This window comes from Hippoglossus stenolepis, chromosome 11 (assembly GCF_022539355.2).
Source record: "Hippoglossus stenolepis isolate QCI-W04-F060 chromosome 11, HSTE1.2, whole genome shotgun sequence".
Taxonomy (NCBI): domain Eukaryota; kingdom Metazoa; phylum Chordata; class Actinopteri; order Pleuronectiformes; family Pleuronectidae; genus Hippoglossus; species Hippoglossus stenolepis.
This window is the reverse complement of record NC_061493.1, coordinates 10114121-10140827: the sequence shown is the minus strand read 5'-3', so window position 1 is coordinate 10140827 and position 26707 is coordinate 10114121. Positions and strand designations below refer to the sequence as shown.

The 26707-nt window shown below is 41.8% G+C and overlaps 2 protein-coding genes across 6 annotated transcripts in view; both read right to left on the bottom strand.

The window, feature by feature from the left end:
• pik3r2 (phosphoinositide-3-kinase, regulatory subunit 2 (beta)) overlaps positions 1-17345 on the bottom strand; it is a 35774-nt gene extending 18429 nt beyond the window's left edge. The window contains exons 1-2 of one of the 2 annotated variants that reach the window (XM_035170621.2): positions 17039-17345; positions 7972-8863 (exon numbers count right to left, since the gene is read on the bottom strand). In XM_035170621.2, the coding sequence (XP_035026512.1) occupies positions 7972-8290 (319 nt within the window). In that variant the 5' untranslated portion in view covers positions 8291-8863; positions 17039-17345. Of the gene's footprint in view, positions 1-7971; positions 8864-10532; positions 10670-17038 lie in introns of those variants that run through there. The other variant, XM_035170622.2, reaches the window with a different exon arrangement.
• Positions 17346-18727: 1382 nt separating this feature from the next.
• mast3a (microtubule associated serine/threonine kinase 3a) overlaps positions 18728-26707 on the bottom strand; it is a 31760-nt gene continuing 23780 nt past the window's right edge. For 2 of the 4 annotated variants that reach the window (XM_035170170.2, XM_035170167.2), the window contains 12 exons: positions 26520-26685; positions 26332-26433; positions 25744-25866; positions 25487-25599; positions 25117-25298; positions 24529-24650; positions 24226-24414; positions 23565-23788; positions 23032-23154; positions 22738-22874; positions 22121-22305; positions 18728-22009 (listed from right to left, as the gene is read on the bottom strand). In XM_035170170.2, coding sequence (XP_035026061.2) covers positions 21126-22009; positions 22121-22305; positions 22738-22874; positions 23032-23154; positions 23565-23788; positions 24226-24414; positions 24529-24650; positions 25117-25298; positions 25487-25599; positions 25744-25866; positions 26332-26433; positions 26520-26685 — 2550 coding nt within the window. In that variant the 3' untranslated portion in view covers positions 18728-21125. Of the gene's footprint in view, positions 22010-22120; positions 22306-22737; positions 22875-23031; positions 23155-23564; positions 23789-24225; positions 24415-24528; positions 24654-25116; positions 25299-25486; positions 25600-25743; positions 25867-26331; positions 26434-26519; positions 26686-26707 lie in introns of all 4 variants that reach the window. The other 2 variants (XM_035170169.2, XM_035170166.2) reach the window with 1 other exon arrangement.

Sequence of the window (26707 nt, the reverse complement as noted above, 5' to 3'; positions counted from 1 at the left end):
CAACGTATCACTCATTAAGTTACGTTAAATATTCCCGGTGATAATGGTGAAAAACACCTCGCAACGTAATAGAACTTAAAAAAAATCCTGGATCTGCCCCCGAGTCCAGATCCACACTATAATTTGAAGTTCTTCCCTGACCCATACCTCATCTTTGGAAATCTGAATCTTAATTAAAGTATTGCTCTCAGAGAAAATAAACCTTAAGACTGGACTGTCATAAATACACATGCAGCACAATGTAAATGATATTGCTTTAGAAAGCAGAGTGTATTAATTATTCAGCACAAGAGAGCAAAATCCAATCCTCATGAAACTCATATTGTGCTGCAGGCTGCAGGCTATAAAACAGGGAAATCAAATGAAACGGGGAATTAAGAAAATACATAGGCTAAAAAAAACCCCCACAGAAATGAACACGTTCCAACAGATTGGGAGGAAAGTAGGAAGGGGGCATGGATTTCCATATTTTTTCAAAGGAGCAAACTTTCTCACTCCTACATTCAAACAATTTTTTCAATTGTATATTTTTCTTCTTGTGTTCAAAATGAAAATGAGTCCAACTTTGACTTTCGTGCAAAGAGGGAGTCGTTTCTTTATTCTGGCAAGGCCGCTGGAGCTCTGGAGACTTCGAGGGTTTTGGAAAGATATGGGAGGGAGATGGAAAGATATGGGAGGGGGGGAGGGAGAGAGAGAGAGAGAGAGAGAGAGAGAGAGAGAGAGAGAGAGAGATAAAGTAACAGCAACTTGTTAGTCAATTAGAACCACTTCCTTGGCAGACAGCTCAGAGACAGGCATATGACTTGACATGTCCTGAAACGTAGCCAATAGGAGCAACAGAAAGAGAGAAAAGACAGAGAGATAGAGAGATAGAGAGAAAGATGCATTAGAAAGAGAGAGAGAGTAGTTTTGCACTCACACTTTGTCTATACTGCATGGACTCATTGTTTTACAGTCAAGATTTCATGACCGTATTTTCAATTTTCCTTAAGAGAAGCTTGGACAGAGTCTTTACAGCAAGTAAATTCTGACCAAACTGAGTCCTTCCACAACATCTGTGTGAGTGACAACCCGACAAAATCATGTGTCGTGTGTGTCGTCTACACACGACGCTGAAAGTGCGAAGGTCGGATGAAAGTTGCAGATCCTGTCTCTGTGTGTTTACAGTGAATGGTTCGCTCAGTCCAAGGCAAGCAGCAGACTAAAGGCAAAATAAGATTGGATGAGGGAAAGCTATGCAAAGCAAAGGATTTGCTCTGTATCTTCTACATCAGTGTGATTATGTAACATGTAGCTGGCTCTGCTGCATTCTCCCTCTCGGAGCCGTGTCAGAAAATGAAGTTTCTCCCGGTGCAGAGGAACGACGTGAACTCATTCACAGGATTTCACTGGTCGCATTTCACCGCAGGAATTTACTCACTTCAACTCCAACACTGTGGATTTGTACAGATTTGTTGTAAATTATGTGAAAACACAATTATGGTAGCACAACTAATTATCATTTATAATGTGGTAAAATCACATCATACATTGAAATATCTAGTAGAGTGTATTCCTCCACCAAGGCCCAACAGTCCCCTTATCAAATCACATTTAAATTCATAGATCCAGATTTTTTAAATTAAATATTAGTACTGTAGAACTGTAAACATGCCAGATTTTTTTTATCATGAGCCATGAATAATTCTCTGACAGATCAACAATGAACTATTGGATAATGTTACAGAATGTAAAAAGACAAAACAACTTCCATCCCTTCTGGATCCGCATCAAAATGTGGGTTCTTCCTTGTGTCAGGATCCATCCCTCCACAAGATTTCATGGAAATCAGTTGAGTAGTTTCTGTGAAATTTTGCTGCTGAATAAACACAGATGTCCAACAACTAGTAGGATGATTAATAATGACTGGCTTTGCCTAGTTCCGATTTGCATTACAGTGAACAGTGTATTCCCCAAAAAACTATAATCAGATTTACTTGAATATTTTCTATATTTTTCGCTGAAAAGTTTTCCTTTTTATCATCTGCATTCTTTCACCGCATATAACCGAGTTCCCAGGGTTTTACTGGCCTCCAAATGAACATAAATATTTAAGGCTAAATCACAAATAAACACATGTATCTACGAACGAGAATCAAATCTGCTGGAACATTTTTGACCCATGGCGTTTACTCCAAGCATGTGTTCCTTGTGTGCAGCGGTGACAGGCCCAGTTGGTGTCTGGCTCACGGATGGTGTGTAACAGTGTGTATGCTGCTGGTCAGGTTTCACTGCTACATGTCTTCACTGCATCCCAACTATGCAGACAGGCAATGCATCATGACCAGGCACACCATCCACTCCTCTGTCACAACATGCTTCAAAGCTACACGTGTAGGGTGAGCCCCTGCAACCAAGTCAAACACAGGTGATCCCCACACACACCAACGCCGGCTCCGGTTTTATGGGCCTGCTGGCTCCACTCAGAAAAGATATTAATGCAGAAACATGGTTTAAAGTAAGAGTAGGATGACTGAGATGAGTTTAATGCAACGTGACTAGAGAATTTCAAAAATAAGCTTTATCTGAAACAGGCCCAGGTCCCAAAAATAAAAAATCCTAATAGAAATATTAACCCCAAAAAAGTACAAATGACAATTTATGAATTAATCTAAACAAATATGAGAATAAATTACTTTTCATTGTAATTTTAAAAAGGGATTTTAAACGTATAATATGTAACTTGGGCCACTAGGGGTCTCTTAATCAAAACAATAACAAAAGATCTAGTTTGATGATGTGGTGAAGCAGCATGGGATCATGGGAGTTGCTGTCTTCACCACCACTGTCAATGAAAATCGACCTGACGTGACAAGTCGTGTTCATGGATGAGGGAATGTATCAAAGGTTTATTCACGTTATGCAGCAAATGACAATGAATAATTGTGATCCATTACTAGTGACTAATACAAAGAATAGAAGGAAAAAACGGCCGACTAGCTAGTTTCGGACTGTAGAAACAAGAGAGCTGTCTTCTATAACTGCGCACATGGCTGCATAGCAACTGGCCTGAGTGTTAACAGTCTAGTAGAGATGGGTCAGTGTGCTTGTCGAGTTGTTGAACTCCGTCTCAAAGCCTTTCCAACATCAGAGTCGGGGCGTTCATTTTTGTCACATTCCAAATTCGACAGTCGGCCATTGACGCCCACTTCACACAGCGACTGGCCGCGTGCACGACTTCTCCCACAAATATTGTCCTATTGTCTTTTATGCACGGTTATTTTTAATTAGTAATAGTTTTTTAAAAAATCACATTGTCAACTATGATTGTTTCCGTTGTGTCATTTTGTTGAAACAAACTGTGACTTCATTTCACTCCTGCCTTCAGTAAACAACTCTACAAAACATACTTTACTCTATTTCTGGTTTGCTAAAGCCATTAATCTTTCACTGAGACAACATCATGCCTGGAGGAGTTCTCGCTTCCTTTTGTGGCAGTAAAGAAATGCACCAGAAAATAAACAAAACTATAAAAAAAACTAAATTCGATAGCTCTGCAAACTGCAACATGCTAAATTTACCAAGGTCCAGGAGAATGATACAACCGTCAGAAGAGAAATGAAATACAGCTGGTTCCTATATTTGCAGTTGGATAGGGTGGCCTTGGCCTACACTGTAGCCCGCGTCTCCCTCCCTTTCCAGCCTCTTCATATCTTTCCCATTCTCTTTCTCCCCTCTCCCACCCTCTCGCAGCCCCTCCATGGGTTCTTTGAAAGTGTTTTCCTGGTAAGGCACAGGGAGTGGAGAGTGAGCGGAGGCCTCTCCTTTCTGAGAACTGGCCCTGCTAACATGGTTTATAGCTGCCCAGAGACAGTATCAGACGTGTATGTGAATCAGGGAGCGAGAGAAGAAGGGGGGGGGAGTAGGAGGAGTTTGCAAAAATGCCAAGCCATGGTTCACTTCAGCAGGCAGTTAAAGTGAGGCCAAAGAGAGGAGAGAGCAGGAGGAGGAAAAGAGAAAAAAAAACTCTCACTGGGTTTGGAGAATTATTTCTGAAGCAAGTTTAGAAATGTTCTGGGTTTGAATCTGGGGACTGGAAGTGATTCTTAGTCATAATTTGTCTCCTGGTTGTGCTAAAGCAAAATGCACCTAATGACATGTTCACTAAATCCATTCTGACAAACTTGAAAAACCCAGAAAGTAGAAAAAGAAGAAAAAAACTATTTACTTTGACACAGAATGTTCTTTTTTACATTTTCAATTATGTAAACCCCCCCCAAAAAAACACATGCAAAACCTACAAAAGTGTAGGTTCATGCTGGATAAATCTGCATTTTGTATATTGCTTGCTACTTCTGAAAAACATTGTTTTTTTACATGTACATGCACCATAGTAGTCGTCGTCTTAGCGACATACTGCAGTAACCTGATTTCTAAAATGCAAATGAGAACCTGGTTTCTTTAAACTGGATAGGGGATTAGGAAAAACCTGGTTAAGAATAACATTTCTGGAAAATAGGCCAATTTTTTGGCAATGTTGTCTACACTTTCTGATGAGAGTTTTACTTGTGTATTTGCATGACAAAGACTGCAGACTGAACATCACAGTAGCAGCAGTGAAGGAGGTTTGTGTTTTCTGTTGTCTGATATTATTACACAAAAACAACCGGACAGATCACCATGAAACGTATTGAAAGGATGTGGTATATGTCAGGGAAGAAGCTATTCAATTTTGTTGCCGATCAAAACAGGGAGGCGGAATCAGAATTTTTTTTCTCTGTCTTTCACATTGAGAGAAAGGGTGTCGTTCAAAAGTGTATCTTCCTTCATTCTCAGAGAATAATTCATGAAACTTCATGAAAAAATCTGACATTTTTATGGGACTGATTGTGTGCAATTTAGTGCAGATCAAAATAAAAATCTGGATCTAGGGGATTTAAATGTGGTTTCATAAGCAGACTGTTGGGCCTTGGCAGTTGTATGCGCTCGACTGCGTGCCATTCTTGTTATAGCTGTGCCAAAAACAATAAATAACAAATGTTTGTCTAAAATTTTAAACAAAATATATGTGTCTAAATATAATTTCACATGTATACATTTGCCACAGTAAGGGGGAAAAAAACTGCTCTGTCACAAAAGAGCCAGTCTTCACATAACACATAAATATCAAAATTTCAAATGTTCCAGTCTTGGCTCTGAAGTATTGTTGGGGGCTGAGCTGAAATCTGATAAGCAGCCAGCTGCATGTGAATGTGGGTTTTACAGTAACCAGGTTTCTGCACAAAAAAGACAGCTTTCTTTACTTTGCTGTATTTTATCCAATATCATGCTATTTGTTCTGGTATTTCAAAGTGCAAGCAGCTGACAACTGCATCAGTTACTTGCTCTTTTCTTCCCAGAGGCAAACGAACTGCGGAGAAAGTTGTGTGTTGTAATAACCGCAGTTTAGATGAGGAAATGAATGACGCATTCAGCTGTACATTGACGGATGGACACCGGGATTGAAACTGTAACTTGGTCAACTCTTCCTGACCACCAGGCGCTGGTTCTGCCAGTTGACGACAAATGTTACGATTGATGTGAATAGTAAATGGGCCACGCTAACAATAGCTCTATTCACACAATGACCAGGGCTTTAGGGACATGAAGATGATATTTGTAAAATGACCTCCCACCAACACCCCCCACACCTCTCACCTCACTCCTCACTCTCAGGCGTTCACTTGGTTCTTCTGCCCCTTTCTTTCCAAATCAGACACAAATGCCTGCTGCCCAACTGGTTTGTTTCACTGTCTGTCAAAGTGCGAGGATACTGTTCTCCTCACCTTCCTCTACCGGAGAAAGCAGAGGCCTGTTTTATTCACAGACACATTCCCTTCAACCTCAATTTGTATTCTTCTGTTGGCAAAAATAATTCCTATTTGATAAGAATTGCTGATACATTTGTGCTGCCGCCATGATATCCCGTGCTTTTTAGGACTTTTTGGAGAGAAATACTCAGAAATGAATTCCAGCTAATGAATTTGAATGAGGCCCAGTGTACTTTGTTGTACTCGATGAATAGCCAATTGGCTCAACCAGAGGTAATTCAGAGTTCACAGCCTACGTGCTCACAGTGGTACTTAGCCCATCTGTCATAAAAAAGCACCGGGGAATTGGGAGAGAAAACAGCCTTTGACAGAAGAGGAATGTATGGTTTCATATGTAGAATAATATAAAAACTTTTATTTTTCTGTCTTGGCTCTATGCATCTTTTCGTCTGGCATCCCATACAAGGAAGCAATAAATCAAGCAGCCCAGAGCCAAAAAGCGAATGAGCAAAAAATGATGGAAATCTTGGGAGAGTAGAGGAACTGTGGTAACAAATCAAAAGTTTTTACTTGAAGTTGAGCTCGCTAAAGTCGACCAATCCATGCCATGTCAATGTTTGACTTGGACGCCGTCGGAGCTGAAAGCAGGCTCTTACCACCATGAATAAATATGAGACGTGCCTATTTTCCCAAAGTCACAGGAGTGAAGAGAGGTGTGAAAGAACAGATCACTTATCTCTCCGGAGAAAAAAACTAATTGTGCACAAAATACAAACACACCTATTATATAATTTCTCCATCTTAAAATGTAAGTAAACAAGTGTAACTTTTGTGTGCCAACAACGCCATTAATATCTGTATCTTGGTCTTAACACGGTAGAAATTAGTCCCTCCTGCCTGCACAGTCATTTACCCATAAGGTGAGTAAAGGGTCAACGAAGGAACGGCAGGCATTATTGTGCAGATAAGCCCAGATGCAGTTTGTTACTGCTGAATTTGTTACTGCCGATTTTAAGGAGACACAGTTAGACAGAGTGAAAGGCAGACCTGTACAGGAGAGTCCAGTAGGTGGATGGATTAGCTCTTTATTATTAGGAAGTCAGTCTGGTTAGCTGTGCGTCCAAGGACGTGAGGCTTATGACGCATTTCAAAGGACATGTCTAAGCTTCTACAAATTAATGTGGTTTATGTTCTTTACAGGTATTTTCCTCCAACCTGACCCATAACAACCATTATACTATGGCTTGGCTGAACTGGCTGATGGATATTATTTACTGAAAGATGTACATCTACATTGTTCAGTTTGCCCAGATTATCAATATCTTGATCCCAATATTTAATCAATGGTTGGTCCTGAACCCTAAATCTTGACTGAGAGACAAGATAACGGTTGTCCTATTTTATAATCGTGTGCCTATTCTGGATTCAAAATGGTGATTGCTTGCAGATATGCATGTAAAATATTTGTTCCTGATGTTTTCTTCTACAAAAAGCTAAATGTCATCGACAGCTGGTGTCTCTCACATTACTGGAAAGTCTTGTTTGAAAAAAATCGTAAACTCAAATTTATGGTGAGCTCAAAGAAACGTTTCTCCTTATGAAAATAAAGGTCAAGAAAAAAATTGTCTAAAATTCCACACCTCCTCAAACAAATAAAGACAAACCAAGAAAAATCCATATTCACAAAGGCTTCATGAATCTGTAAACTTTTCAAATTGGATAACTTCTGCATATTTGAGGCTTACAAACAAATAATTTAAATTGAATACAAACAACAGAGTAGAAAGTGGAGTCGGAAAATATAGAAAAATAGACGCAGAGAATCCGGAGAGTGGAGTTAGTTTCTGTAAAAAATGCACAGTAAGGGTTTTGGAGTCAATAACTCATTGTGATACTGAATTAAGCGACAGCTTTACTATTAACTTCACTGGCAACATCACATTGTGCAAACAAGATGAGAAATCAATTAAATGATGTGCTGGTTTCTTACAGACATATTTATTGATGATATTAATACATTATATTATCTGGTGGTCTCACAGTTTGTAAAAGGTTTTTGTGCTGTGAGCGTTTATCTTAGTGTGACCCCTGACAATATATTAGAAAATGACTGACCTACTGTGCATCTTCACAGCTGAGGTAAACCAGGTGACAGATTTTATCTATATGAAGACCTTCTTACCTTGAGACGATTCTGGTGTGGGTGCAGCAGGAAGTGGTCGCTGGGACCTGGGTTGACTCGATGGGGCCGCCATCTTAACAGGGCCAATGTACTCAACGTAAGTCCCCGGAAAGTCGCCTCTCTGCTTGGTGCGCTCGTTGTACCCGAGGAGCCAGCCCAGGCACTCGGGCTGCTCCTCCCAGCCCTCCTGGTAGCTCTCCATGGATGACAGTGACGCCTTGCTGACTGTCAGGACGTCTGCGGGCTGCAGGTCCAAGTCCTCTTCCTGGTCCTTGGTAAATGCGTAGAGAGCACGGTACTGAAAACCCTCTGCCGCCATTTTGTTGGGGAGACAAAAATTAAAATGGCCACCAAATAAAGGATTAGATGAGCAACTGCAACTACGGGGGTGACCGAAATCCTCCTCAGAAACCAAAAACGTTGTCGAGTCACTAAATTCTGGTGTTGGATGTTAGTTTGGCTTGAGGGGGAGGGGGAGGGGGATGATGGGAGGAGGGGGGAGTCACCCGAAGCTTAGAAGCATTTTCAAAAGGTCCATAAGATGGCGTTCTGCTGCAGTTGTGTCTGTGGCTGCAGCGGTTTCAGACCTGACCGGTGTTGGTGGACTGGTGCGATTTCCTCAGCTTGATTCCCCGGTTGAGCCAGATGATGGAGCAGAGCGAGATCGTTGGCAACATGCTCTTTCAAGCAGCGAAACCTGCTCGCTGGGTGCTACTGGAGCAGCCAAAAAAAATAAAATAAAAGACTTTGCCAGTTGAGGGCCCTGTGTTGCTGGCTCTCCGCGGTCGAATGAAGGGGTCTGATTGGAAGACGAGTGGCGGAGTGGGATGGTCTTTAATCCTACTCGGTTCTCTCAGGCTCCCACATGTTCTGGACAGGGATTATGACCGACCTGCAAAGCAAACAAAAACAAAAAAATTTAGAAAAGAGGGCAATATTTTTTTTTAAATTCGTGTTACAAGAAAATACCAATAAAAAAATCTAAAAACTGTGAAAAATAAGAAGAAATGGTTTTGTACGGTCAATTCTATTAAATAAAACAGCCAGAAGTAAAGCGGCCCATATCTATGTGAAACGAAGCTTAAAGCGGTGCATGAAAATGGCGAACTGCAGCAGCTCAATGCATTTGTGCAGTCTTCGGTTAGGACAGAGAGATCGGATGATGCTGCTGCGTCATAACCAACAGCAGACTGGGTCCCTGGACAGGAGCCTCCATTCCCTCCATTCTACATTCACACACTCATAGCTTTTACTGGTGCATCACACTTTCCACAGGAACAAGAAGTTTTTACTGTGTAATTAACATCCGTTCAACTCACACAACAGCATGTGCAATTAACAGCATTTGAAGAAATTCAGGCAAAATGGCGAAGACAGGGTTTTTCGCAGAATGAGCGTGCAAAGGCAACTAAGACCTGTACCACGGCTGTAGGGCAACCAGAATTTTCTAAAACACGCGGAACCTTTTGCAACAGTTCCCTCTCTCCTAGGAGAGAAAAAAGGCAGCTATGTGTTGCCTCAGATATATTTCTGACTTCATCTGTCAAAATAGCTAAATAGACTTTTCTGCATGACAATACCAAATGGACAGTCAACTGAGCAACCAAAGACCAACAAACACCACTTAACACAAATAAATGATTGCTCTATCTAGTCGATCATATTATATCTGCATACAGCAAAAGGTCAATCCATGGAACCGTAACAAATATTCTCTGATCGAGATGATTGCCCAATAAAATGCCAAACAGAAGAACGCAAATATTACTGTAACTATACTACTATAACAGTATCAGAAGGAGGGATTGGTTTAAGGGTTTCTAATATACCAAATTCATTAAATTCATCGGACACTCAATTGTAAAAAAATAATCTAAATTTCTGGATTATAATGGCCACAGTAAAATATAAAATCTTAATATATCATGTCTGGTCATCTAAGATGTAAGCGAAAAAAAGAATAAAAATGCTGCAAGAGACAGGGAGTGAGGACGAGAGAGATTAGGGTTTCCAGATTAAGTACGACATCTGTGGTTTGTGGACCATCCGAGGACAATAGTCATGTTAACCTCTCTGGACAGGATGAAAAGACGTACGTGAGGAGATGGAGCAGGTAGCAAGGGGGGGACGAAGGCGACAGGAAGGTGGATGGAAGTTTTTGGTCGTCTCTGTCTCTGTCTGTAAGAATCTATCTGGGGCAATTTACCAAAACGTCCAAATCCAAATAACCACAGGCCTGGTTTGCGAGGCCTGATGTTGTGCAATCACTTCGAAAACGCTCGTGAATGGACAATGTTTTGAATGATGCATTGCAGACGCTTAAGTAAAAATTAGGTGAATGCATAAAAAATAAACCTACACCTCCGGTTTACATCTTTGAATGCCAAAGTGCATGCTTGCGAACCTTAGTCTAGATTATCCTCTGTGCCCCCACTAGATTCAGAAAAGCAAACGCACATTCCCTGCAGACGTTCGTGTGTAAGAATATCATCTTTTTTTTTTTAAAAGGAAAGGTTTAAGAGTTATCGTGATAACAGGATGCAGCGCAGTGCAACACTCACCCCACTTTTGGTTCAGAGAGAAGCCCGACAGGCTCAGCCAGACTCTCAGTCCAACATCCTCCGAGTCGAGAAGCAAGAGGTGCCAGGCGAGACACGTGGCACTGGCATACCCAACCACAGCCCGCAATCCTCACACCACCATACCCCCCCCCCCAACCCTAAACCTCCCTCCCTCCTCTCTCCACCTGCTCTTCACCCCCCCTCCCGAAAAAAAAAATAAAACACAGAGCGAGGGAGAGTCCTGCCTCCAACTGACAGCCCCCCCCATCCTCAGCCAGCAAGAAAGTCCAGTTGTTTTTCCAGTTGCCATGTTTTATTTGTTTATAGTCAGAGCACCGGTGCAGGAAAGCAGCAAAAACAACCTGAAGACGGTGTAGAAGAAAAAGCAGTGCGCAGGGAGCGCTCTGATTCAGTAATCCTTTTTTATTATTTAGTTCCGAAGCAGAAAAAGTCGTGCGAGGTGAGAGACGAGTCATCTCTGTTACAGTCCGGGTCTGATGTAGTAGCTCACAGCTCAGGGCAGCAGCAGCAGCAGCAGCAGCTGTCAGGCTCAGCCTCACTGGATCCATCCCCCTTTTTTAAAAAGACTTTTTATTCTGTCAGAGCACAAAGCTACAGAGAGCGGTGAAAAAAAAGCAGTGAGACTAAGAGACGGAGCACTTTGCTATCAGCACAGTCCAAACGGCTGAGGGAGACCACAGGAAAATAATTAATGAATAGGCAGCAAGTAACTCACTGTTGCTAGAGAGAGGGAAAGCTAATCCCGCGCTCTGATTGGCTGCTGCTCTGGCCATGTGCTACCCAGTCACCAGAGAAGCCGGGCAAATCAAGGAAATGTTCTAATATTAGAAAATGTATCTAGGCAGCGATCAAACATCTGACCCAAACAACTCAACCTTTTTCCCCACACACTTGACTTTTCTCATGCGTGAAACCTTGATGATTGTTTATCATCTCTCATGAAATGCTGGATTAAATTAAATGAAACTGAAACAGGTTGATGATGCCGATGATGAAAAACACAACATGGAAAAACTGAAGGCTTAGCGTGACTGGAGCGAATTCCATGAGTCATGTTAAAGTCAGGAGAAGGGATGAGAGGAGATATTTGTTTTTCTGAAAGAACAGGATGATAAATGTGGTGATTATTTCCATGAAAAGGAGGAAACAAATTATTATAATTTTTACAAAATGACAACATTGTGACTAAATTGTTGTGTAAGAGAATTCATAAGAGAAGTAATACAATATAGCAAGAAAATATGAACTACCTATTATTTAGATTGATTTAAAAACATGAGGTGGGTTAATATTATTAACTCTTCTGATCTCATATTTCTTACTTAGAGATTCAATTTAACTGTGGGGGAAAGCAAGACCTACATTGAACCTAAAATGGCATTTAGATTGGACTCTGCTGTCTGCAGACATCAGATGACTCTTAATGTGTTTAGTCACCCAGTGTCACTCTGACCTGTTCATTATACACCAGTATGCATAATGTAAAATGGCAAATAAGTCTTTCAGAGCATCACTAATAGAGTGATAACAGTGACAGTAATAACAAGGATTTCTTATTTTATTTTTACAGAAATAAAAATCGATATGACTAGAAAAAAGAAATGTTTTTACTGGATGTCTTCTGTTAAAATTTACAGGATACACTGAATTAAGGCCGATACGTTTTAACTCGTATTTTTAACTGATGAAATAGATGTTATAGCGCTAAACAGAATAACAAAAATATTGATATTTTTATTTTAATCAAATAATCAAACATTTTCCAAGCAAAAATGTCAAACACTTAATGGTTCTAACAAAAAATAATCAAGTAAATAATTCATCAGAAAATAAACACATTGATAAGACCCCCTTTCCATCTACAATTAAACTATGTAACAATCAGTGGGCAATGTGAATAAAAAATATTAGTTTATGTGTAATTTTATTTTCTGATATTGAATTGAAACTACATCATGTTTAATCAAATTTTCTAAAAAATACAGGTTACTTCATCTCAAGAATGATAACAGTATCATTTATCAGAAAATATGTATATATTACACAGCATAATTGGTATACGCTAATTGTCTGATGGTTTATATAGTCTATTAAATCATACCATACATTATTATAAATCAAAGCTGTAGTCCAAGTCCTTGCCAAATGAGCTCATAGAATGTTGAGTAAGGCTTCAACCCCAGGTAAATATCTCTGTATCTCGCTTTACCACTGTTTTAAATCTGGTGTTGGTGGCAGCATTCTCACGCTGACTAAATTTGTCAGAAGTGAAAAGGGGAGCAACCGTAGCGATGGAGACGATGTAGGCTACAGCAGCTAGTAAAATTTTAGAGCCTAAGGCAGACAAACCTAGGATGCAACCAAGGACATTTAACAAAGCTCCAGATAAAAAGGAAACTCAGCATTGTGATCATAGTCCAAAAAAGGAAGCAATCCACCACAACGACATGTCATACACACATTTCGACAACGTTTATGTGATTACTCTTACTCCCAGAAGGTGGAGACTAAAGTTTCACAATGCAGGTTTATCGTAAGCCACCGAATTCACCAGTAACACTGGTCATTGAACATATTAACATAATCATGAGAGGTGGTACTCTCTCACAAACACCTGCTATTCATTGCCACACTGGCCATTAGCAGTACCAGGAGAAATCACACTGCAATGGTGGTGGGCCGTTACCACATCCATAACATTTTTTACCATCCTCAGCCAGCTGTCAGAACCTTCAGCAACGGAAATACCTCCAATATTGCCGGAAATGCTGGGTCGGGCTAGTATGCAAACCTATGTACCGATCCAAAATCATGTACGTTTTCACCTAGATAAAACTGCAATTTTCGGCAGAGTGGTGTTAGTCAGAGCGAGCTTAAATGTAAGCAATTTGGCAAGATTTCAGACTGGAAAGTCCGACAGGTAAAACTGCGATGTAGTATACAAGACTTTAGTTTTGATGAGTGCCACTAGTGTTACCAATTACAATACTAGTAATCTCATGAAGCATTTGAAGAACCATCACATGAAAGAGAGGAGTTGGCCGAGGCAATGGGAAAAATTGATTGTCAAACTTGACAATAAAAGAACTTCTATGTCATTCATTCTCTGTGTGTATTTTTTTTCCCGAAGGGTTTAACCTGAGTGGCTGAGCCATAATGATAACAAATACCACTTCCATACAGGGTTAGTAGAATTCAGCTGTTATACTTTATATAACATATTTGTTAAATGCACTGACTGATGTGGGATCAGTACTCTGTAAAGTCCAGGTATCAGAACCAGAATCAGGAGGGGAAATATAGTTTCCCCTCCTCTCTGGCAAGACAGCCTAAATATCAAAATCTGCCACAGGAAAACAATGTAGGCCATATCTGTAGTGGTATAAACATTTCACCACTGGGTTACATAACTTTATTTGATCTTCTGCAGTACCTCGGATCAACTGTCAGCTGTATTTCCCTTTGCTCCACTGGTTCGTGGTATAGAGATTTCCAGAAAGATAATGTCTAATAATAAGAGAATCCATTCCAGTTACATCAGATCGTACATGAGCAACACCAAACCAAAAGGGCTTCACAGCTGGACAGGCCCATGTTATAGGTAAATGCATTTCCATTTCATCATCATTACATAGTGTGCAAATGGGTGTGGAGCAGAATAATTGAAAGAATTTGCTGGAAGTTATAATAATAATAATTTGAAGATTGATCGTCTCCTCCAAATTATTTAAGTCAACATTACAGATCATGATCACGCCCATTGACGGACGCGAAAAGTATTGCTGGATCTTTGAAGCCAAAACTGATGTCAATGTTTAGAAGTATAGGGGGAAAAGAAGAAAACAAATTTCGGCAGATTTATCGTTTAAAAAAAATGTACTTCTCAGGGCTCTCGGGTATTCAAACTATGTTGCGGATTTAATAGTGATTGGACATTAGCAACGATATATAAGATATATATGTGTAATAACCTAATGTCAGCCAGTACACTAGCTCAGCACATGTATTGGTCCAGCTCTATATATAATATATATTTAACAACCTACATGAAAACATACCTAAATATCCTTTCCTCTGTCAATCAATCACCCGGCTATCTGCCACTAATGCAGATAAACAAGTTTCTCTTGGACCTGCGGCTGTGTGGAACGTCTTTTACTTTTCACACCACCACATCCTCAATCTTGACTTTTTGGTGTATGCTTCCTTGTCAGTCACATCTATGTAGGTCAGTGTCAAATTATGTGAACCCCTAATTTCTACCATATCTTTGAGAAACATGCCTGTCTTTCATACCGAGCTGAAAAGGTTGATGAGTTGAAGAATGTTGTCTTAGCTTGTGCAGTTTTTATAAAAGGATATGAATGCTGGGCTACACGTTGCCGTACGCCTCAGAGACACAGTTTATGGATTTCATGGGGACCACAGTTCATTTCTTTCACGCTGTACAGAATTCAGACATTTACGACATGGTAACAGTTGCTTCTTTAAAGTTGTGTGTGTGTGTGTTGGCCCTTTACCGCCCTGCTGATGAGGAGCTGACTACAGAGCCACCACGCATGCAGCCTGGCTTCGGGCCATGTGTCCACATGGAAGCGAAAAATCTACTGCGCCACAGACAGGGAGGACTGGCCAACAACACTGGGAACTCGTGAGGACTTATTTTTTGAGCCTCAAACGGGGGCTTAGGCACGTTATAATTTCTCTTAGTCCCACCTGAATTCTATCTGAGCTTAATGAAGCTAAAAAAGCTCCCTTTGCTAAACAGAAACATCTGCTGCGAAGATTATGCAGCACTGAGACAGCACTGTTCAGAAAAAGTCTGTATTGCTGTATCTATCAGATATGATATGAGACACGGGCGAAGCCTTGAATCAACGTGGACAGACTGTGAACTTTTAACAGTTTGACCAAAGACTAATCTGATCAAAAAAAGACAAGGAATCTGATAAACCTCCAAAGTCTGCGCCACATGAAAATACCACAAGACTGTTTTTGCCGCAAGTGGTTAGTTTCTTTCACCCAGTTTGACTAGGTTGGTAATGCAATAGTTCAAATAAAGTAGCACCGACAGCAAATCTGTCTAATTTGTCTGGTTTCTAGTCTATACCTTCACATTCTGGATCGTATAAAAATATTATTCCTGGATTGTAGCAATAAGCAGTGGGTCGATATGTCACGGATGTGTTCCCAACAACCATGAAGGCGACAGGTTCATCTATTTCTCTGGAGAGGTAGGAAAATGTTTCTTACAGCATATCTGATAATCATTATTTTCTTCGGCAAGAACCCTCAGCTCAGAGTCTGCAGCCGTTCCAGCCGAGTCACATTCTGCTGCTATTTTGATCAAATAACGCAATTTCAGTTCAACTGGGTCCCCCCAGCTGAGGGACGTTCATCAACAATACAAACAGCTGTTCTGTGTCTGGGCTGAATAATGTCTTATTCAGCCCCTCTGATAAGTGACACTTGGCATTCTGCAAAGCTCCACTTCTTGGAAGTTCAAACGCAACGAGCCCCAAAGCGTCACCGAGAGCATTTTTTTTAAGACATGCAGAGGAAGAATGGAGGCTTTTGCCACAAGCCGAGCTTCACGCTGATAAAGCAGCAGCATTGTACTGGAGAATTGAATTTTTTGTTGCATAACGCTGGATTCAGTAATTAATAGAGAGGGACTGGGGTAGGGGTGGGGATTGGGGGTTAGAGGCCTGTCTTATTATGCAAGTGCCACATTAAGTGCTCGGTGCATGGCAGAGATTCAAAGCAGGGACACAACACACCCCTATCATGTCAGGCCTGCAGCAGTGCGAGGCCTCCACACTGCATGGCCGCCTGTCCTGTGCAGCCAATGTAAACGCACTATTGTGGTGTCACACACACACCAACAGTGCTGCACACAGGGAGACACAGTTTGACTCGAAACTCCCTCAACACAACTTTGACTCGTCTTTAAAAAAAAAACACGTAAAACGTTTGACTTTTTTTTTTTTTTTGCATTAAGATACATAAACAACAATTCGGAGGTTAAATTCTGTTTTAATTTGCGGTTTTTAAGAACTTGGGTCGGTTTAAAAGTCGTCTTCGTGTTAGCATCAGGGTGCGCGACAATGGGGAATAAAGAAAAAAAGTGCGCAGAGTAAAGTGGAAAGTTTTTTTTAAATAACGCGTAACGTTACAGTAAGTTAACGGACTCGACGTCTGATACACGTCAACTGTCGACGAGCGCGAGCACCGAGCCGCACGAGTCCAAACTGGATTCTCCCTGTTTAGCGCAATAAAAAAAAAAAGAAGAACAGGCGAGAAAGCTGCGGATAAAGAGCGAGTCGGGTTTAAAGTTTAAAAAGCGGGACCGCGGTGAACATGACGGGGCTGCTGCTGCTGCGCGAGAGAAAGGCTCGCAGGCTGGCGGCGGCGCCTCCTCCACCATTTTCCAGCACAGTGTCCGCCGCTGCGCTGGAAATGTGCAGCAAGTTGGAAAAACTCACCCGCGGATCTTTTACTCGACTCTTCTCACTTTGCGCGTGCGGCGCCTCGAAGCTTCAAGAGCGGACTCGACCCAGTCAGAGACCCGTGTGGCGGCTGTAGCTCCTCGGTGTGTGTGTGTGCGTGTGTGAGTGTGTGCGCGTGTGCGTGTGTGCACTGAGCTTCCAGGAGAACACCTCCCTGTCCGCTGCTTCTCTTCTCCCTCCCTGTCCTCCAGCGGCTCCTCTACTCAGCCATTTTCCAGCTCCGGCAGGGAGCAGTGCGTGGGAACTCACATGAGGAGAAGCGGAAAGACACGAAGCTCGGCGGAAAGGTCCGAAACGTCAGAGAGGGGTCACCGGATGGCCTCGGGGAATTTGAACCTGAGGATTTTGAAGCTGTAAAGTTGATTCTGTTTCCCACTAAAGCCATTTAGTTTGATATTTTTCACTGCAGAGTCCAGTTCATATGAGAAGAGAAAAGTCTATGTTTAATACCACGTTAAACAGATAGAACTCTTATTTTGTACATGAATCCACACCTCACTTCTATTATAGCTTTTTTATTATCATGCAACTGTTCATCTATATCTATTATAAGTGTGTATCTTGCTTTGCTTGTTTTATTTATAACAATTGGAAACAGCACAAATCTGGATTTTATCTGTATTTAGTCTTATTGACTTTGGTTGGTTAGATAGTTAGTTAGTTAGTTAGTTGCACAAAACCCAACAGCAAATAAGAAAACACATTGGTAATTATAAAACACAATGACAAATAACCTAACACAACAACAAATCACAAAACTAATTGGCAAAGAAGAAAACATGACAAATAAGACAACACAACATATAAGAAAACGTGACAAATAAGACAACACAACAAATAAGAAAACACAATGGCAAAAAGGAAAATATAACAGCGAATAATAAAATACAATGCAGTAAATAATGAAACACAGTGGTAGTAAATAAGAAAACACAACAGATCACACAACACAGTCAAAAGGATGGACAGTGCGTGTGTCCAATCAGTGACGAGCCCTGTCAATAGGGTACCTACCTTTTCTTTTAGAAGTTGATGCTGTTGAGGTTTGTCACTGTGTCTTCTTATATTCTGTAGTTTTTCATATTTGCTGTGGTGTGTTCTGATTTCTCTTGGACCTTGTGGGCCACCATCATTTCAGTTTCCCAGCAATGCACACTCACCTTCACCCCAACAACCGAAGTCCCATGAAACAAACAGCAGAGTGACACCTTTAGCAAACACATCACGAGACAAAAATAGTAACAAGCAAGGACGCCTCATTATCATTAACAGTAAAGGGCCGGGTTAGCCACAGGATGTCATAGTGCTGCCTTGGCTGCAGGTACTTTTGCCCTGTGGCACCTTATTGAACTGTACCTGTGTCCTGATGGCTGTTGAGGTGGTGATGCAGGTGATGGCCTGAGAATTGAGATCAGAGAGGTTGGGTGTTGGAAGACCTATCATTGTGGCAGCAGTATGGGTTATGCATGATAGTTTTAATACTAAGCTTTGCCTGTGTATTAGTACCACAAAGATGAATCAGTAGTGTAGAACTGACATGTGAAGATCTCTGAGGAGTGTCACACTTGACCATTAGTACATTTAAGAAAGATTCTGATAGTTTGTGTTGCCACAGTCTTGCAAATATTGTTGTATGAGGGACAAATGACAGGTACACACAAGCTGTTGTAGTCCTGGACTTTTGAGTCCTCTGCAATTCATTTATTTCAAGCACTGTTAAGACAATAGAAAAAAAACAGACAATGTCACACCAGTCTGCACCAGATATCCACATGGAAAGAATTACACAAAGGCTAGTTTGTCATTCTGGGACATGGTGGGGTTGAGGAGGGGACAACAACTTCTAACACACAACTACGCTATAAGGAGTGTGGCAAATGTGGAGAGTCACAGTTGTGCACCCGTGTGAGGACATGGATTTTATCACACACACACACGCACACACACATACAGACACACACAGAGGCAAAAAGAGAGATGAGGAGCTTCTTGTGATGATGTGTGATGAACTGCTGCTGCTTAGAACCCCACAAAATGAACTTGTGATTTAAAAAACATGACTTGATGATACAATTTACAGGTCAAGAGATGTTTTGGTGGTGATGCAAAATGAAAATGTGAAATCATCAGTACATTCGAGGATGTACAGGTATATTGCATCAGAAATTCAGAGATAAATCCCACACACTTGGTATTTTTTTTTTTTTCAATGAAAAAAAATCTCATTACGTCTCAATTGAACCCCCCCAATCCATAACCGTTATTCACGACTTGTAAATTACCATTTTAAGTTCCTTCAACTTTGCATAAAACAAAGATGTGCGCCTTCGTGTGACTCAAAACACAAGACGCACGTGTCTTCTGTGTAACAAATGTAAATAAAACAAGACGGGAGGCATTGTTGGCTGCTGATCCAGTCGTTTTCGGAATAAAAACAAAACCAAAACAGCTTCAAAATTGGAACAAAAATACAGAGGAGGAACCTATAGCAGAAAACCAAATCCCTTACTTTCATATCTCCATCCTCACTGTAACGCTCAAATCTCGCTCATGTTAAAAAAAAACTCAGGGCTTATCAAACGAGGTTAAAAAAAAGATCCAAATGTGCAATAAAACTGTGGGAAAACGCAACTAGGATGTGTACCACGCACAATCAGGTTCATTAAAACGAGAGATAAAGATCCTCACCTCGGAGTCCATCTACCCTTACAAGGTCACTTTCAAAGAAACACCACCTACAGCTGCTATAAGGTCCACCATTGTTTATACAATATACATCAACAGCATAGGCTATTAGTACTGCAACAAGACTGTTTCCATATCAAAATATACAAAAGGAGCGATCGTCTCGACTCATTCCTCCATCTGGATGAATTCTGCCCATTCCCTGTCATTCATTTGTTGTTGTTGTTTTTCTTCATAATAATTTAACAAAAACCATGACGAGTCCACACACATATTTGCACTAAATTGTAAACATTCATTCATAATACACATGAAAAAACAGCCACGGGAGCCATTTTTTGTTTGTTGCATCCACTGTACAATATTTGAAACCCACAGAGAAAAGAGATCGTCCTGAAATGGAAATGCGCTCCAACTGTTCTACCACTACGACGACTTGTGCAAACACTTCACCGAGACAAGGTTTTGCGAGGAGCCGGACGGAGGCTTGATTCAACAAGGTATTTAGAAGACGGAGGAAACACCCGGGTTTCGAAAATGTACTTGCGAAAGCTTTATCTACACACCTGCATGGTGATCAGGCTGTGGTTGAAACCGCTGCGAGGAGTTAACAGCACAGGCGGCAAGTAGCGGTGACGCCCACACATGCACGAAGCTTCTTATGTACAACTACAGTTCCTCTTTTGAATGGTTTCTTTGTTTAAACCATGCTTTGGCACCAGCATCACACTTTCCAAATGGTTTGATGTTGATATTTTGTTCTTTAAAAAAAAAAAAAATGCAATCAGGATTGATGAGGTTAAATGTTCACCACCACAAAAAAAAAATCTGAGGCAGCACAAAACATCTTTTTTGAATTCTACAGTACATGTTACAGAAGTAGCACTGCGGGTTTCTTTCTGAACATGGTGGTATAGAAAAATGACGCGGGGAATGATATTGGCTGACTTTTACTGCTCTTTTCTTCACCTACTGCAAAAATCACATTGAGAAACTGTTGCGTGGCTTTTTCTATTTGTGCAATTCCTGAAATAAGAACAGCTGAAGTATCCAAGGCATTTTCAACAACCCCAAAAAAAGTCATAAATAGGTTTCTCAATTGTAAAACAAAAAATATTTACAAATCACATCAGATATTGGTGCCACAGTGATTTGAGAACCGAGAGAGAAAAAACAAGCGTCTAGGAAGTAAACACAGTTTTGCAGTCCTTATTCTGTTAACAGTGTTGCAGGGTGCATATATTACTTAGGAACGTGGTTTGAATTTTGTTCTTCCGTCTGCAGACAGTTGCTCATGATGATTAAGGGGCTTAGTCAGAGTTTTCTGGACACACAAGGCCATCACTTGTAAGAACAGTTGCAGGTCAAAGACTTCCCGTCACTTTGTTGACCTATTATCTCTGCCAAACTCTTCCTTGTTTTTTGGATTGGCTCTCTGCTGTGTAGTTGTACCCTGTGATCCTCTTCCTCCCAGCTTCATGCTGGATTCTGCCACGGCCGAGTTGATCCAGGACGCCTTGAATGGCTGCGTGACAGGAAGCATTGGGCTCGGCGTTGCCTCTCTCTCCTCCAGGTCGTCAAAATTCACTTCCTGCACGGCCTCCTGTTTCTTGAAGGAGTCCCTGCGTTCTGACAGAGCCAGCTTCCTCATCACCACCACGTCATTGGAGTGGTGGTTGCCGCTACGGTGTGGAGAGATGGTGGAACGATGGTGCTCGCCAATACCGCTGGCTGCGTCTTGGTGGCCTCTCTGCCCTCCGATGTACAGCCCCTGACGGCCATGCTCACCGACGCAAACGAACCCGGTGGCTGTGTCCCCTTCTATGTCCTCCAGCCCCTCCCCCTCAGACAGAGGCACCTCCATGGTGTGGCGGCGGGTGCTGTAGGCCTTCCTGTCTCCATGGTACCCTCCGGTCATCTTGTCTCCAGTCAGCTTCTCTGCTGACTGGACCCTCTTGAGGAGAGGTGAACGGGGCGGTTCTGCACTGCGGGGGCGTACAGAATGGCGTGCTATAGTGGGAGGGGACAATGTTTTGCCGTGGAAACCTTGCAGGGACTTGGGGTGACTGGGGAGGCAGGATGGAGAGCACTGGGGGGAGAGAGGATGTGGAGGTGGGATGCAGGCCAGCGGTGACGGAGGGATACTGCTGGTGGACTTGCAGCGGCCGGCTTTGGTGTAGCGACCCAAAACATGCAAGGAACTGGGGCGGGCCTGAGGAACAGGTGAGTTCGGGGAGCTGGAACAAGGTGAAGAACTCGAATCTAACAGAAGGGGAGAGAAATAATACTTTATTTTCCCACCAGAAACGGACAACCACAAAGCACAAAGGATCCACAAGAGAACTTGATACACTTTGCAGCATCCTCACTCACCTCCTGAATGGTCTGGAGCAGGGGAGCGGCAGGGTGTGGAAGGCCCAGGAGAGAGACTCTGCGTGGGGGAACCAGAGAGGCTGTCGCTAGATGACTGGTGGAATCCTGAGGAGAAGCTGCGACTGCTCTGCATGGGCGGAGGCGGCGTGTGCTTCGACAGCTTCTTCAGGATGCTACGTCGTCTGCTGCAAATGACAAAAAGTGGACGTCAGATCTAGTTCATTGTATTGTTCTTTCTTTTTGTCTTTTTCATGGTTACCCAAGTAAATAAAAAATACCCAGAGAAAACAACAACTTTCATAAACTAAGATCCATTCAACTTCTGGAATTTTGCTCATTAGCAGGGGCGTTGCAAAGAATGGCTGTTAACATTAGTCCACAGCAACAACAATTGTGTAGGGCACCCCCAGCTCCCTTTTTCCCTTGAAGTATTAATCCTATGCCATCAATGTCAAATGAACAATTTTAGTTTCATAGATTAACTAAAATGAAATTTACAGAATAGAAATGTATGATTTTTGGCTGGTCACTGGCAAAGTGAAATTTAACTGAGCTTTGATATAAGATTCAGACAGTTCAAAATGTTACAGTGATGACTTCATTCCCCCTTCACGTACCCGTCCTGTCCGTCCCTCTTCTTGCTCTTCTTGCTGCGCCGGGCCATCTTGGACTTATAGCTCGACTTCCTGGCCGGGCCCACTTTGATGGAAGTGTTTTCCAGTGCAGTCGTCTGCAAGGTCACTCTGTTGCCACTCTGTTTAAAACAGACCATAAATACGTATCTACAAGGCAGGTGAAGAGCCACAAAATGACATGTCCCTGACAGAAAATGTATATATTTAACAGGGAGGGTCTACATTTAGATTGTTATATACTAAAAAGACATTGTAAGGCATAACAAGCCCTTTTACCTTGAGCAGGAGCTCCACCACCTCAGTGTGGACGAGTCCCTGGACCGACTCCCCGTTGACGTGAGTAATGAGGTCACCCGCCCTCAGTCCTGCTTCATGTGCTGGACTGCCCTCCTCAACACACTGTGGACACACACACACACACACACACACACAGCCTCCGATCAAAATTACTGGTCAAGCAACCACCTAATCAGCTGTTAGTACTATAGTCAATGTGTCACCTGATTACTATGATTAGCATTCCCAGTTTACTTACTCAGTAAAAAAAGACACCAGTGAAATCTAAACATTTATTTAGTGCATTGGAAATTATAAAAAAAACATATGAAACAGTAAAACACAGATTTGGCCATGACAACTGTACATGCAAGTTGTTTTAAATTGTCATTTTCAAATTTAAAAATGTTGCATAATAATTTGATGTTGAACTTGATTATATATATATATATATATATATATATATATTGAATATACTGAATGTTCCATACAGGATTAACAGCACCAGCTACATCTGAGATGAGGACACGTACCCAGACCATGTGGTGGACAGTGTAGACATCACTGTCTCCCATGTAGACCCTGATCGCTCGCAGAGCAAAGCCAAACCTCTTCCCAGAGCTGTGGATGACCACAGGAGGCCTGAGGCAACTGACGCTGACGCACAGGTCCCGGCTCGGAGACGAGTCTCTGGACGAGGGGTTGGACGACAGGGACAAGGAAGATTTGGGGCTCGTAGAAGGAGCTGCTGAGTCGTCTGGATCAGGAGAGGAAGATGAATAGAAAATTGAATGTTTATGGATTGTATGTAATTTACCTCTGCTACTTTAGTTAATTTTGTACAGTATTTCATAAAAGTAATTCCACCACACTACTAAAATAATAATAATAATCATAAAATAAGGTTATTCCACTCTACATGATTCTTAGTCAGAAAGTTGCCATGGACATAGAACTAGTATTAAAGGTTTGTGATTTACACAGGTTCCACCTGTAGAGGGCACTGTAAACACATGAATAGTCTTAGCAAACATAGTTAGGTTACGGTGGAGCCTATTAAAAACACATACAAAATTATTGTGGCTGGAATCTAACCAAGTAATTAAATGTATACTAGCTTCAGTAAGAACTAAGGTAAAGGACAAATATAAATGTATTTCCTTCACATTTTGTACAGATTATTGCCCGGTCTACCTGGGGTGATGATAAGAGAGAGGCCAGAGACAGAGGCAGACTTGGGGACTTTGCCAGCTGGGGATCGGGGTTTCTCTGGAGTTTCCAGCTGGTGAGCAATCCGTCGAGATGCTCCTCTCCTGAACGACGGCCTAGTCCCTGTGCTGTTGCTCCGGAGACGAATGCGCCGCAGGTTGGAAACCATCCCGTCTATGATTATGAAGCAAAAGGTCACACCACTGAGGGCTAACAATTGCAAAATATCATGACAAATTTGTAAGTGGATGGACAACAAATAAATAGGTCTGTGTTTGTTAGCCTTACCTTCCTCTTCTGCAGAGATGGCAAAGTGAGGCATGATGTCAAGGCTCTGGGTGCTGTTCATCACCAGCGGGCTGGCACTGCGCTCTGACTGGGAGGAACTGGATGAAGCACGAGGACGCAGACTGCTAAGGAGAAAAAGATCACTCAATAAAACATGGGGTTAAGTGAGAAACTGTGCTTTCTCTGTAAAAACTGCAATAATGGACCAGAAATAACAAAAACAAAAAGGCAACAAAATGCCTTAACCAAAGAGAGTTAACCAAACTTCTCTCAGTTTGTATTAGATTTCCACAGGTACAAAGAAATTAGCTTTGCTATGCTGTTAATCAGCTCTTTAATTACACGAATTTTAAGAAAAAACTAACAATTGATTATCTTTTTTAAAATACTGGTTTAATCTGCCAAAGCAACAATTCTTTCAGTTGAGATCATGGCAGTATCTTATTTGGCCTCAGAGGGGGAACTGAATCATATTACTACAACATTTTCATTACTATCTTATGAAAAGAGAAGAATCACATATTTCTTCTTGGTTCATTCTCCTCTCATAATAAGGACATCACTTTCTCTGGTGTTTCATGCTCTCACCTCCCCCTGTGTCCATCTGCCCTCCTGTCTCCACAAGCCGAGTGTTTGTACCCGTCGCCAGGAGAGAGGACTCCCTTGCCCTCCCATCGCTCCTCCTTCTCCTCGCTGTGGCTTCGCTCCGATGACGACAGGCTCTGGTTGGACGGCGTAGAGGTGGACAGGTGCTCTGTGCTGCTGTACACCTAGAGTTCAAGCAGAAAGGGTGGTGAGGCTTTGCTCTACTTTTGTCATGTGTTACTGTCACTGTTTATTTCCTGAGAATTCACACCAATACTGTATTCTATCAATGAATAAGTAATTTATATTGGATATATCTAGTAATAGCAAAGAAGGTTGCATGAGGATCAGTGAGCAGAGCCAGAACAAATACCTTGCTGAAGCGATGGGCCACAGAGGAGAACTGACGGAGCTCCAGAGACGATTCATCATCATTTGTTTCATCATCTTCATCGGAGTCCAGGTGACAGTAGCGCTCCGATCGAGCTGTATAATTTTAATGAGATTAAAACATTTGGAAAAATTGTTTTTACCCTAATTGACAGCTAAAAAAAATAAATCAGACATCAGTAGTAGTGCATCCTGCTTCACAAAAAGCCTGTATGTGTATTTGTGGATGAATCCACTTACTGTCAAAGTAACTGGTGTCCTCGTCAGTCTCTAGTTGAGGTATAAATTCAGCTTTCTGCCTCAGGAGCCCGTTCCAGTCCAGACCCAAGAAGAACATGTGCATCTTCACTTCAGTGGTTCCACCTGGAAAAGGCATTTAACACAGTTTACAGCTAATCCTCAGCCAAAATGTAAGGAGAGCCTCCTTTGACACCAGACTATATCACTTTGTTGTGAAAACATTCAGTGTAATGATTAGATTACTTTCATGTAGAGCCACAACTGAGGAATATTCTCATCATCCATTCATTTTATGATTATTTTCTTTTATTGGTCTGTTCTATAAAATATCAGAAAACAGTCACAAAAAAAAGCAGTCCAAAATCCAAAAATATATTATGTAAGACCAAGAAAAACAGTGAGTTTTCACATTTGAGATCCAGAATGTCGATTGTGATGTAGGTGAATGAGCAACTTAAAATGTATTCCAAACTTTTGCTTTCTTCACATCTGACTTGTTATGAAATCCCTTTCAAGTGGAATGCCTCATGTGATTGGCTCCAAAATTGAGGAGGTCACAGGGACACAAAAAGTCTAACTACCACCAACCTGTTCCTAGACGCTCCAGAGGACTCTGTCTCAGTAGTCTAGTGATAAAGTCCTGGGCATCAGCAGGCAGAGCGTCCTCCCCTTCGGGCCAGATTATGTCATCTGGACAAAGAAGCACAATCCAGTTCCATATAACATGAAGACAAAAATAAACTTTCCAGGAGGAGTGAACAATAATGGTCTCTTACCATTTACCACCTGACCAAAAAGCTGCTCTGGTGTGTCTCCAAAGAAAGGCACACAGCCCACTAGGAACTCATAGAGGATGATGCCCATGGCCCACCAGTCCACAGGCTTTCCATAGCCCTGCCTCAGGATCACCTCAGGAGCGATGTACTCTGGAGTCCCACAGACCTGCAGAGAGTAAAAACAACAG